A 13,232-nucleotide genomic window follows, 5' to 3' on the forward strand; every position below is an offset into this window, starting at 1 on the left:
AAGCTTGGATGATGCCACTAACAAGCTGGAGGGGGTTCAGAAGAGCAGATTCCTCCACTGTGGCCATGGCTCACACAGTGATGGGGAGCATGGTTTTGATTACTGCACATGTTCCTCCCTGATGAAGGTAAGAACATCTTGGTCTTCTTTACTTTCTAGCCCCCTCGGCAGCCCCCCACGTGTGCAGGCCTTCGCACTAGCAAAGCAATTTCAAGTCTGTTGCCTCATTGGATCCTCACAGGAGCCCCTGGAGGATAAATGGAAGATGAATTAGCACCTTCTCATGCATAAAGAATGCAGGACCTGAGGTTCAGTGACTTTCCCAAGGCCACACAGGGAGTACATGGCAGAGGCAGAACGTGGACCCAAGCATCCTGACTCTCACCTCAGACTACGCAACCCGATAGGAATCAATATTCATAATGTATATTAGGCAGAATGTAGATAAAGCTCAAAATTTTCCTGGCAAATGGAATTGGGAACCTTGGGAGTACAATGTACAGAACAACTGAATAAAGGCTGCTTCAGCATACGGGCATCTCATGATCTCATGGACGTGGAGCAGGGCAGCTGCATGTTTGGTACACGATGCTTCAGCAGTGTCATCAAAGACCCACACTGGCTCCGTCTTCCTGCGCTTTGCTCTCCATCCTTAATCTTGTCACCTCATGGTTGCAAAATGACTGCTGCAGCTGTGCAGTGCATCCCAAGTGGGAAGGAAGGCAGTGGGTAGAGAAGAGTTTCCCTTTAACGGCAAGAAGAAAAAAAAATTCACTGAAACTGTCCAGAAAATGACTCCTTTATGTTTTGTTGGCTGGGAATGGATCACGTGACCACCTCTAGCTTCAAGACAGGGTAGGAAAGCATGCAGCCAGCTGAGGAGGATGGGATGGCTGTGATTGGCTAAGACTGCTTATGCTTCTGGCTTTAGGAATGGGCATCTTGTCTCCCCTGAGCAACTCAGTCAGCGAGGGAGGTGGAGGACAGGGGAATGGCTGCTTTTTCCAGCAACTTCCAGCGTCAGTCCAATATGGCCTGAGAATGTTGGAGGAGCTCTTCTTCAGGTTGGACTGTGAATTGCTTCCTGAGTCCTCAGATGGTGTTCCGTTTGTTGACTGAAAGTCATGCTCCCATTTGTCAATAGCTGATTTCAGAATCACATAAACGTGTTTTTCCTCTGTGCCACTTCAGAGGAGATCTAAGCTCTATGACCACTGAGCTGTGATTTTTTTCAAATGCTCTGCATGACTAAGAACAAAGATTAAAGGGGGAGCAAAAGTCTGACTGATGAGAAGCACAGAGGCTTTGGGGGCCAGAGAGGAGAAATTGGGGGCTTTGAGGGCCCGAGGTGATTGGCTGTGAGGTCAGACTGCCTGGGTTTGAATCTGGACTCCACCCCTTGTGGACTCCCTGGGGACTTTGGGCAAGTTGATCATCCTTGCTCTGCCTTGGTTTCCTCGTCTGTAAAGGGGGTGTGGTTGGAAGCGCTTACCGCATGAGGTTGAGGTATGCCGTGAATGAAGTCTAGCCTGTGCCTAGATGAAGTGAGTGCTCAGTAACAGTGAGTTGCTGATGTCATTATCTCTGCTCCTGCCTGCCTAGCAAGCACTTTGGCACTGAAACAGGATGTGTCTCTGTCACTGCTGGGTCAGCTGTGACAGCTGGCCCTCTTCAGTCTGTCCCTGCAGTGTGCCCAGAGCATTGGGCCCATGCTCATCCCTTTAGTCACTCACTTCCCTGTGCACAGCCCTCCATGGTCCTCACTGTGCATGCACTTAAAGTCTGAACTCCTTAGCCAGGCTTTGCTTGAGAGCTGGACCTGTGAGAGATGGTTCTGGTTCCTTTTCTCTGGAGCTCTGGGCTGGGCTTTTGGTAGCCGGAATGGAAATGGGATGACATTCATTGAACACATTGTTTCTGGGCACTGACTGTGGGCGCAGCCCTGTGCTTGTCACAGGGGGCACACCGAGGAACCAGATATGGACCCTGACAATGGGGGCCCACCTGTGGGAAGAGACCTGGGCACCAAGCTGTCAGAATTTGGGAGTTTACAGGAAAGGAGCCTCAGCTACACCAGAGGCTGCTTCCCAGAGGAGGCAGGAATGAGCTTACCCAGAGGATGAACAGGAGTCAGCTGGGAGAGGCCAGAGCAAGAGCTCCAGGCAGAGGGCCCTGTGTGGGAGGAGAAGATGGGATATCTCAGAGGACAGGAAGGGAATCAGGGCTGGCTAGCGCTAAGTTCCTTGGGAGGGCTAATGAATGAGTGAAGCTGGAAAGGTCAACAGGGCCAAGTGTCCAGAGCCCTGCCACACCCTGGGAAGGATTATCTGCAGAGCAGTGGAAAGTGTGAATGGGTTGGCAGGAGGCGACATGACCTGACTGGTGTTTTAGAAGGACCCAGCCTAGCCACAGTGCAGAGAATCATGCTTAAGTTTCCACTTCCTTGTTGTGAGCTTTGGACAAAAACAAATGGTCATATTCCAGGTATTCTGCGATAAAAACTAATGGGAAGGCTGACATTGGCCTGTGTGGTAGGGGATGCCACCGCTCGTGAGCAGTGCTCTGACCAGAAGTCGTAGAGCCTCCCAGAGTGACGGGGGAACATCAAGGCTTCTCCTTTCCTGCATTCTGTTGTCACTCATGTGTGACCCATGCACAGGTCCTTGCACTCCAGAAAACCAACAACAGGAGCTGGAGCTATATTTGCCCAAGTCTGGGGTGCTCTTTAGATCTCACCTGGATCATGTACTGTCTGCCGTGGCCACAGAGCCCCAGTGTTTGGAGCCACCCCTGAAGGACTGTCAGTTAACTGTGTATACCCTTAACACTGCCATATACCGGCACATGCTCTAGAACTTTCTCTCTCAAACAAGAGAGGAAAATCTAGCACTTAGGTGCAATTTTATCTAGGGGCACCAATTGGGAAAGTCACCTATGTGAATGAACTGAGCCTGTAGTTATGTTGCTTTTTTGTTTGTTTGCATGTATCCTTAAATTATCTGGTACCCCTCAAATGATTAATTAAGTGTATCCTCTTGGCTATTTCATCTCTTTGCAGTATAATGAGGAGCTTCACTACGTGGAACCTTGCCTGAATGGGACGTTGGTGCAAGCTGACAGGACAAACAAGGAGGTAGGGCCTGCAGCTGGGCAGGTGCATCAGAGGTCATGGTGCAGCCTCGTCTCCCTTACAGTGCTTGCTGGAAGTAATTCTGTTCTAATTTTTATAAACTCATCATAGTATTGGCCTTTTATTGAGGACCTTGGAACCCCAGTGTATAGAACATTTATGAAGAGGCACAGATAAAATCATGGCAATGAAATAATTATGTTGAGTTCGGAAGCTCAGTAGTTCCTAAATAACTGCATTGGTTTACTTTTTTTCTTATTCTGCGCACATCCTGTGTTGTGCTTGATACCTGTGTTGACACCATTGGAAGAATATGGCTTTTGCTGAGATTCAAAGAAAACTGAAACTACTTGCTAAATCTTTTGTTGCTCTTACTATAATTGATCAAATAATTATTGGGGTAGCTATTGGGGTAACTTGTCTCCCGGGTTAGAAGGTAAGGTTTATGAGGATAGGGATGATCTCTGCCCACTGCTGTATATTCAATGCTCTGAGCATTGCCTGCTGCATAAATATTGTGGAACAAAAGGCAGATGTGTTAAAGGAGGACCTTAGGAAGTGGGGTAGAAGTTGTCCTTCTAGTTGGAGCATTCTAGGAAAATTCCCAGAATAGATTTCAATAAAATAAGTCCTGTTTCTCTTTAGCCATATTTATTTTTTATTTTTATTTTTTTGTAGAGAGAGAGAGAGAGAGGGAGAGCACACAAGTAGGAGAGGGAAGGGCAGAGGGAGAGGGAGAGGGAGAGAGCATCTTAAGCAGGCGCCACGCTCAGTGCAGAGCCTGCTGTGGGGCTTGATGTTGCGACCCTGAGATCATGACCTGAGCCAAAATCAAGACTGAGCCACCGAGGGGCCCCTCCCCTTAGCCATCTTTAAATTTGTCAGTACAAAGCACTGCAGCTACCATACCACCCCCTACAGGGCTAGGGAACAATTTAGGTTGAAGGTATGGCTGTGACTGCAATAATATCACACTTCCTGGGACGCAGAGCTGCCATTACTCATACTGTTTTGTTATATCTGCCATGCAGGGCTTCTCCTGTCCTGGAGAGCAGACTCCCATGAGGCCGGCTGAGGGCAGCGGCAAGGCAGGTTTCTGTGAGGCACTGTCTGTGCTGGGGAGACCCCCTGGCTCAAGGGGGCAGGGAGTGGCATTGGTACTATCTTAGGTACAGATGGTAGAAGCATTTGGATGGGCATCTCTGAGGGAGTGAACAACACAGGCTTAGGAAAAATTTATTCCAGCTAGAATACACAGTGAGAAGGAAAAATTATATCAGAGTTAATATCCACGCTTCACTTTGAGGGGCAAGAAACACCATAACAAGCTTTACGTTTGGAGGGAGAAAGAAGTACATTGTAGTTCAAGGAACAAGTGTATCTAGAGAATGTTTGTTCATGGTCATTTTGTAGGGTAAGGTAGAAAAGAATGACTTAGATCTCAATTTATCTTTTTAAATAATTTTAAATTATTTAAAATTTATTGCCAGATTTTCCTAGGGACCTTCCCCTTGTTTGACCATTGCCTGGGTCTGGATTCCACCCCCTTCCCAATAGTGTAGCATTGAAATATTCTCCAGAGCCTCAGATAGGTGTCCAGTGATGGTGCCTGCAACATTAAATAGCAAAGATGCTTAAAATGATCAAGACCTCCCTTCAGGCTGCTTCCCAAATAAACAAGGAGCAGTGTGATATTTGGATATCTGAGGTCTTATGAAGGAAAAAATTGTTAGAGAAAGTGGGATGAGCATTTATTTAAAATTGTCTTTGAAAATGTATGGATATTGAAGACTGAAGTGGTTTTGAATGTAAAAATTTATCTGGACATCTGATTCTGCCAATGGGGAATAGCCACATTCCAATCAGATTCTCCTCCTTACAACTAAAACACCCTGGATGTAAACCAACACACAAGTATAGGAAGACTCTGCAAGGTGAGCTGCCTTGACCTAAAGACACGGAGCTGAGTTCCCTGGGTCTCCTTGTTGATTCCCACCATATGTCTGAATGGAGCACTCCAGAAGCCTCCTTCCTGTACCTACAATAGGCAGAGACCAAAAATAATAATTTAAAAAAAATCTAAGAAAAGCCTGTCCCTTCTAGCCAAACAGCCAGGAAAGGGATAGCCTCATAACAGAAAACCTTTGTGACAATACCTTTCCTACTCCAGACAAACACCAATGGAACAATAGACCAACCCTCCACAGTTTCAGCAGGGCTGAATGAGAAATTAACCTTCCGTCCCACCCACACCCACTTGGCCCTTATGCTATACCTCAGCACAGAGACCGATGGCTAACAAAAAGATTATATAGGATCTGGAGTCTCACAATGTAAAACCTAAAATGCCCGGAATACAATAGAAAACCCCTTGTCATCCCCCAAACCAGGAAAATCACAACATGAATGAGAAAAGACAATCAACAGAAGCCAATATTGACATGAATCAGATGTTGAAATCACAAAATTGCTTCAACAAGCAATTAGGAATTCTCTTGAAACAAATGAAAAAAAAAAAAAAAGAAAATCTCAGCAAAGAAATAGAAGTTATTAAACAGAGCCAAATGGAAATTATAGAACTGGAAAATACAGTCACCAAAATAGAAACTCACTGGACCAGCTCAGTAGTAGAGTAGAGATGACAGAAGATAAAATCAGTAAACACCAGGACAGATCAATAGAAATTACGCAATTTGAACAGCAGAGAGAAAATAGACTGGAACAAAATGAACAGGGTCTCAGGGACATGTGGGGCGATAACAGAAGAGCTAACATTCATATCACAAGCGTCCCAGGAGAGGAGAGGGAGAGCAGGACTAGATATATATTTAAAGATATATGGGCTGAAAACTTCCTAAAATCAGTGAAAGGCATAAACATACATATTCAAGAGGCTGAGCAGATTCCAAATAGGACAAACCCGAGTCACTCCATGGCAGGGCATATCATAAACATAATTAGACAAGGGGAAAAATAACTTGATAGCAACAGAGAAAAAGGGCACATTGCTTAGATTGCCAATTTGAATGACAACAGACTTCTCATATGAAATCATGGTGGCCAGAGGAAGTGGCAGAGTATTTTTTAAGTATTGAAAGAAAACAACTGTCAATCCAGGATTCTATATTCAGTGAAAATGCCCTTAATGAATGAAGGGGTTATAGAGACATATTCAGATGAAGGAAAACTATGCAAATTTTTTACCAGCAAATCTACTTGTAAAAAATGGCTAGAGAAGTTCTTTAAATAAAGAGGAAAAAAAACAAAAACAGAAAAAGGCTTGAAACTTCAAAAAGGAAAGAATATCAGAATGGGTAAAAATAGGAGTAAGTATAATAGAGTATCCTAATTATCAGATTATTAAGTCATATTGGATAGTTGAAGCAAAAATTATAGCATTGTCTGATGTAGAGCTCACTGTTGCTGAAGAAACAGGCCAATTATATTTTAAAAGTATGGAAGGTAAAAGGACCTAATTAGAAATAAGATTTCCACATCTTACTGGAAGTGGTAAATGCTGTTACCAGTAGACTGTGATAAATTCCATACTTACAGTACAACACCCAGAGCAACCATTAAGAAAACAATGAAAAGATGTATACAGGTATCCCCCACTTTTTGAAAGTTCACTTCACACCACTTTGCTTTTACAAAAGACCGGCATTAGCATTTTGCTAACTGAAAGATCGCTGAACAGGATTTTCACTTTCATGAAAAAAGGCAAAAAGCAAGCATAGCATCCAGCATTTGTTTTGCAGTGAGCTGTTATTGAGACAGGGCACACTCTGAGCAGTGATAGCAGCCTTGCCAACTCCTTCCCCAGGAACCGCACTCCGCAACATAGCGTGAAGCCTCCATAGCTTTGAACTGTGTCTGTGAGCATCTGTGCTTTATCTCCATTTATTTTCTGCGTCACTTAGCAAGATGTGTCCTAAGGTATCGGAAAAGCCTAGGAGGGATTATTTTTGGGTCTGGGAATGCGCAAACATTTTTCCATATAAATTACTGGTAATTGCTTCTTTGCTTTATACCATTTCAGTTTATGATAAGTTTCGTAGGAATGTTCTACTTTCAGATAGCAGGGGGAATGTATTTAACAAGTAATTCATAAGAATGTAAGAAATAAGACACAGAGGAAATGAACAGGAAAAAAAGATAAATTGGCAGACTTAAGCCCTAACATGTCACTAATTATCTTAAATGTAAATGGTCTCAGCAGAGTAATTAAAAGACAGAGATTGGCAAGTGTATTAAAAAAAAAAAGTCTAACCATATGCTGACTACTAGAATTTCACTTGAAATACAATGACACAGCTATATCAAAAGTAAAAGGATGGGAAAAGATATACTATGCAAACACTATTTTTTAAAAAAAATCAGGAGCAGCTAGCTATATCAATATCAGATAAAGTCATCTTCAGAGCAAAGAAAATTACTATTACTAGAGACAAAAAAGGGAAATACATAGGAATAAAAGAATCAGTCCACCAGGAAGACATAACAATGCTAAATGTGTTTGGACCAGACTACAGAGCTTCAAAATACATGAAGCAAAAACTAATAGAACTGGAGTAGAAATAGATAAACCTACAGTTATAGTTGGGGACTTGTACACTTCACAGTCGGTAACTAATAGACTACTAAAAAGAAAGTCAGCAAGGTTATAGAAGAACTGAACCACATCATCAGCTGATAAGATCTAAATAACACTTATAGGACACTCTACCCAACCACAGCAGAATACACATTCTTTTCAAGCACTCATGGAACATTAACCAAAATAAAGAATATTTGAGGTCAAAATACAAACCTTAATAACTTAAACAGAGTTGTGAAATCATACAGAGCATGTTTTCTGTTGATAATGGAATCAAACTAGAAATCAATAACAGAAAGACAACAGAAAAATCTCCAAACACTTAGAAATTAAGTATACTACTAAATAATGCATGGGCCAAGAGGAAGTCTTGAACGAAATTTTAAAAATATTTTAAAAGTATAAAACTGAGAGAAAATGACAAGACAATATATCAAAATATGTGGGACAAAGCCATCACAGTGTTGAGGTGGAAAGTTATAGCACTAAATGCTTCTATTAAAAAGAGGAAAGCCTCAAATTCATAATCTAACTTCCTACCACAAGAAGTTAGAAGAAGGAGAGGAAAATAAACCCATAGCAAACAGAAGGAAGGAAATAATAAAGAACAGAAATCAGTTAAATTGAAGCAGGAAAACCACAAATGGCACCAAAACCTGGTTCTTCCAAAAAAATTATTAATAAAACTAATAAATCTCTAGAAAGACTGACCTAAATAAAAGGAGAGGAAGCACAAATCATCAACATCAGGCATGAAACCAAATAATACTACAAAACTGCAGTCATTAAAAGGATAATAAGGGAATATTACAAACAACTTTACAATCATAAGTTTGACAACTTAGAAGAAATAAAACAAATCCTTAAAAACTATAAGCTACCAAAATCCAACCAAGATGAAATAGATAACCTGAATAGTCCTATAAATATTAAAGACATCAAATTCATAATTTAAAAGTTCCAAAAATAAGTCTCAAGTCCCAGATGGTTTCACTGGACAATTCTACTAAACATTTAAAGAAGAATTAATACAAATTTTACAGAATCTCTTCCAGAAAAATAGAAGAGGAGGGAAATCCCTCCAACTAATTTTATGAGGCTGGTTGTTCCCTGATAAACCATACAAAAATAGTACAGAAGAAGAAACCTATACTTACCTGGTAGGGAAGATACCATGATGAGAAAAAGAAACCTATCAACCATAACCCTCATGAAGGTCCTCATGAGGAGCCTTACAGCAAGAGTCCTCAACAAAATTTTAGCACATCAAATCTAACAATATATATCTATTTCTACAGAATAATACAATACCACAAAGTAGGATTTATTCCAGATATGCAAAGCTGGCTTGACATTGGTGTCGAATCAATCAATGTAATTCACCATATCAACAGGCTAAAGATGAAATATGATCATAGCAGTTAACTCAGAAAAAGCATTTGATAAAATCCAACATACATTCATGGTTTAAAAAAAAAAAAACTCCGCAAAATAGGAACAGAAGTAACCTCCTTAAATTGGTAAAGACCATTTACAAAAACCTACAGCTAATATCAAACTTAACAGTAAAGATTTGAAAACCTTTCCTCTTACGATTGGAAACATGCAAGCATGTCCACACTCACCACTCTTATTCAACATAGTGTTGGAAGTTCTAGCCAGTGCAATAAAACTGAGAAAAGAAATAAATAGCATACAGTTCTGAAAAGAAGAAATTAAACTCTCCCTATTTTCAGATGATATGATTTTATGTGTAGAAAATTCCCAAGACTCTACCAAAAAGCAAAACCTGAACTAATAAGTGAGTTAGGCAAAGTCACATATACAAGATCAATACACAAAAACCAATCGCGTTTCTCTATACTAACGATGAACACATGGAAACAGAAATTTAAAAACCAATACCATTTACAATTGCTCCAAAGAAATAAACTTAATAAAACATATACAGGTTCTATGTGATGAAAATTACAAAATGCTCCTGAAAGAAAGCAAAGGAGGCCTAAATAAATGGAAGGACTTATCATCATGTTCATGGATGGAAAGACTCAACATAGTTAAGATGTTAATTCTTGTCTAATTGATCTATAAGTTTAATGCAATTCCTATCAATTCCAGCAAGGTTTTTGTAGATATAGACAAGGGTATTCTAAAATTTACATAGGCACAGGACCTAGAATAGTAAAATCACGTGAAAAGGAAGAATAAAAGGAGGAATCAATTTACCCTATGTTAAGGCCTGTTATATAGTTATAGTAATCAAGACAGTGTGGTATTGATGGAGGAGTAAGCATACAGATCAGTGGAATAGAAGAAAAGAACACAGAAATATACCCACACAAATATGCCCAACTGATTTTTGACACACATGCAAAAACAACTCAATGGAGGAAGAATACCCTTTTCAAAAAATGGTGCTGGAGCAATTGAACATCCATAAACAAAAAAACAAACAAGCAAATTTACCTTGACCTGAACCTCCTCACTTAAACAAAATTTACCTCAAATGGGTCAAAGACTTAAATATAAAGTGGACAACTTTGACACTCTTTAAAAAACATAGGAAAAAATCTTTAGAATCTAGGGCTAAACAGAGTTCTTAGGCTTGATAACAAAAGCACAATCCATAAAAGGGAAATTTGATAAAATAGATCTCATTAACATCAGGGAAAAAAAAAAAACCAAAAACCTTCTGCCATGTGAAAGACCCTGATAAAAGGATGAATAGATATGTGGCTTGCAAATATCTTCTCCCAAGTTATATTTGCAAGCCATATATCTGATAAAGAATGAGTATATAGAGAATATATAAATAATTCCAACTCAACAGCAAAAACAAACAATCCTATTAGAAAATGGTCAAAAAACATTAAGAGACATTTTACTGAAGAGGGTAGACAGATGGCAAGTAAGTACATGGAAAGATATTCAACATCCTTAGGTAGGGAAATGCAAATTAAAACCCCAATGAGATATTACTACACACCTATCAGAAAGGCTAGGATAAAAAAAAAAAGAATAAAAGAACACCAAATGTTGGTAAGGACATGGAGAAACTGGGCTGATGGGCATGCAAAACGGTATAACCATTCTAGAAAACATTTGGTAGTTTCTTATAAAACCATTCATGCAATTATTTTGTGTTCCAGCAATCACACTCTTGGGCATTTATCTCAGAGAAATGAAAACTTAGGTTCACACAAAAACCTGTGTGCAAATGTTCATAGCAGCTTTGATTCATTGTAGCCCCAGACTGGAAACCACCCAGATATCCTTCAGGAGGTGAAAGGTTAAACAAAACTGATATATCCATACCACAGAATGAGTCTTTGAATCTTTGGGGAATTATCTTGAGTAAAAAAAAAAAAAAAAAGGCCAATCCCCAAATAATATATACTGCATGATTTCATTCATATACTGTTCTTGAAATGACAAAATTATAGAAATGAAGGGTAGATTAGTGGTGGCCAGGGGTGAGGGGTGGGAACAGGGAGGGGTGAGAGGTTGAAGAAGGGCAGCTGGAGGGATCCTTGTGGTGGTAGAAGCATTCTATAACTTGACTGTATCGTGCTGTTGTTTTGCAAGATGTAATTGGAGAATCCTGGGTAAAGGATATGTGGTGTCTCTGTGTTATTCTGACAACTGCATGTGGATCTATAATTACCTTAAAATGAGAGTTGAATTAAAAAGAATCTGAAGTTTATGAGGAAATATTTAAAAGAGACTTTATCAAATCAGTGTGAATCAAATTTAGGTTGTTTTAATTATCTTTTAAAAAGTACTGACTGTAGTTCAGTTTCTGATAGCAAGAGGTTTCAGTGTTCTTACCTTATAGGCCTTTTTAAAAGATTTTATTTATTTATTTATTGGAGAGAGAGAGAGCAGGGGGAGGAGCAGAGGGAGAGGGAAAAGCAAACTCCACGCTGAGCGCCGAGACCACACAGGGCTCGATCTCAGGACCCAGAGATCATGACCCGAGCAGAAACCAAGTGTCGGTTGCTTAACCAACTGAGCCACTCAGGTGCCCCTTATGGGCCTTTTTATTTGGAAAATATCTCAGAAGACAAAGCAGTTATTTTTCATTAAAACATTGAGACATTTTAAAAACCAAGGTGTGCTCCTTTGGCTATTTTGAACCAAAGTCCAAGTTTATCATCAAATTGATGTTAGACCAGTGTACATTTAGGACTCAGTGTCATGTGACAAAGACCAGTGAATTCATATAAAGCAAAATGCATCAGCATGTACATCAGCTCACCTAACTGCAAAGTCTTCAGGTGGAAAGACTGTATTCATCACACCTTAAACGTGATGTCAGGGGTCATCCCCCTCTCCCGGCTGCCTACCCTCTGTGTCTTCTGCAGACTCCGATGGATTCTGCTAGGGCCGGATGCCCATTCTGGATCCCTAACTGCATCTACAGTGTGTGGAGCCGCCCAGCCAGCAGCCTGGGTCAGGTGTCTGTAACTGTGGCCGGAAGGCAGGCCTGTGTTGGAAGAGCTGCTTGGTATTCCCGAAGCATGCATGCATGAAGGAAGGAATAGCTGAGCCACCTGGGGGAGGATTCTGGTTGAAAACCAAATTTTCTTTTTTGTTTGTTTCAATAGAAGATCCCCAAAACGTTAAAAACAAAAGCGGGAAGCTCATTACATTTTTTTTTATTATGTTATGTTAATCACCATACATTACATCATTAGTTTTTGATGTAGTGTTCCATGACTCATTGTTTGTGTATAACACCCAGCTCATTACATTTAATATAACTAGAATACTCCGAATTAGATTGTGGGTGAAATGATCAGATTCTGGGGTTGGCCGTCCTCATGAGTTGAGGCCAGATCTCCTGAACGGCAGCTTTGGAAGCCATTTTCTCATGTTGTCTGTGAAATGGGGAATGGGGGATTGTAACCTTCTGTATAAACCTGTATAGAACTGGCAGAGTGCATAGTGACACTGGCCTTCGCCCTCTGCGCTCAATAATTCTGACTGTGGTATGCCCGATCCTTTGGGAGGCTTCACCCTTCACTCAGAATTATCCATGTGTATCCTGACGAGTTCTCATGACAGCCAAATAACGGAGATCCTTTCCTACCCAGCCCTTTTCATCTCGTGACGGTTTCCCTGGTGGCCGCCGTAATGTTACTTCCAGTTAATGAAAGGGCTTCTGGAAAGTGACAATGGGGATTATTATGTCATGTACCTTTAGTTCAGTGATCTCAAACTCTGGTTTTATAATATTCTGGTGACCTCCCGAAAAATCAGAGTTAGATAATTTTAAGTAAAACAGTATTTGATAAAATTCATTTAAAAAACTTGAAAACAGGATTGGGGGCATCTCAGTGAGTCGTGAACTAGAAGAAAAGGTTAGGGTAAAAATGCTGGCCTCAGTCACACTAAATTGTCCTGGTTCAAAGATTTCCTGTGATTTTGCTTGAAATAGCCTATGACACATCATTCCTGAACAAGTGATCTCCAGGTTCTAAGTTTTTGTTTTTGTCTTTTCAA

At 40.5% G+C, this 13,232-nt stretch overlaps 1 protein-coding gene across 1 annotated transcript in view; it reads left to right on the forward strand.

The window, feature by feature from the left end:
• Positions 1-13,232, forward strand: part of CACNA2D3 (calcium voltage-gated channel auxiliary subunit alpha2delta 3) — an 807,776-nt gene that overhangs the window by 368,522 nt on the left and 426,022 nt on the right. Inside the window, exon 9 of the mRNA XM_081805734.1 lies at positions 3,059-3,133. Within this exon, the coding sequence (XP_081661860.1) occupies positions 3,059-3,133 (75 nt within the window). The remainder of the gene's footprint in view (positions 1-3,058; positions 3,134-13,232) is intronic.

Source organism: Leptonychotes weddellii, chromosome 1 (genome assembly GCF_054177405.1).
Source record: "Leptonychotes weddellii isolate Sample4059 chromosome 1, ASM5417740v2, whole genome shotgun sequence".
NCBI lineage: Eukaryota > Metazoa > Chordata > Mammalia > Carnivora > Phocidae > Leptonychotes > Leptonychotes weddellii.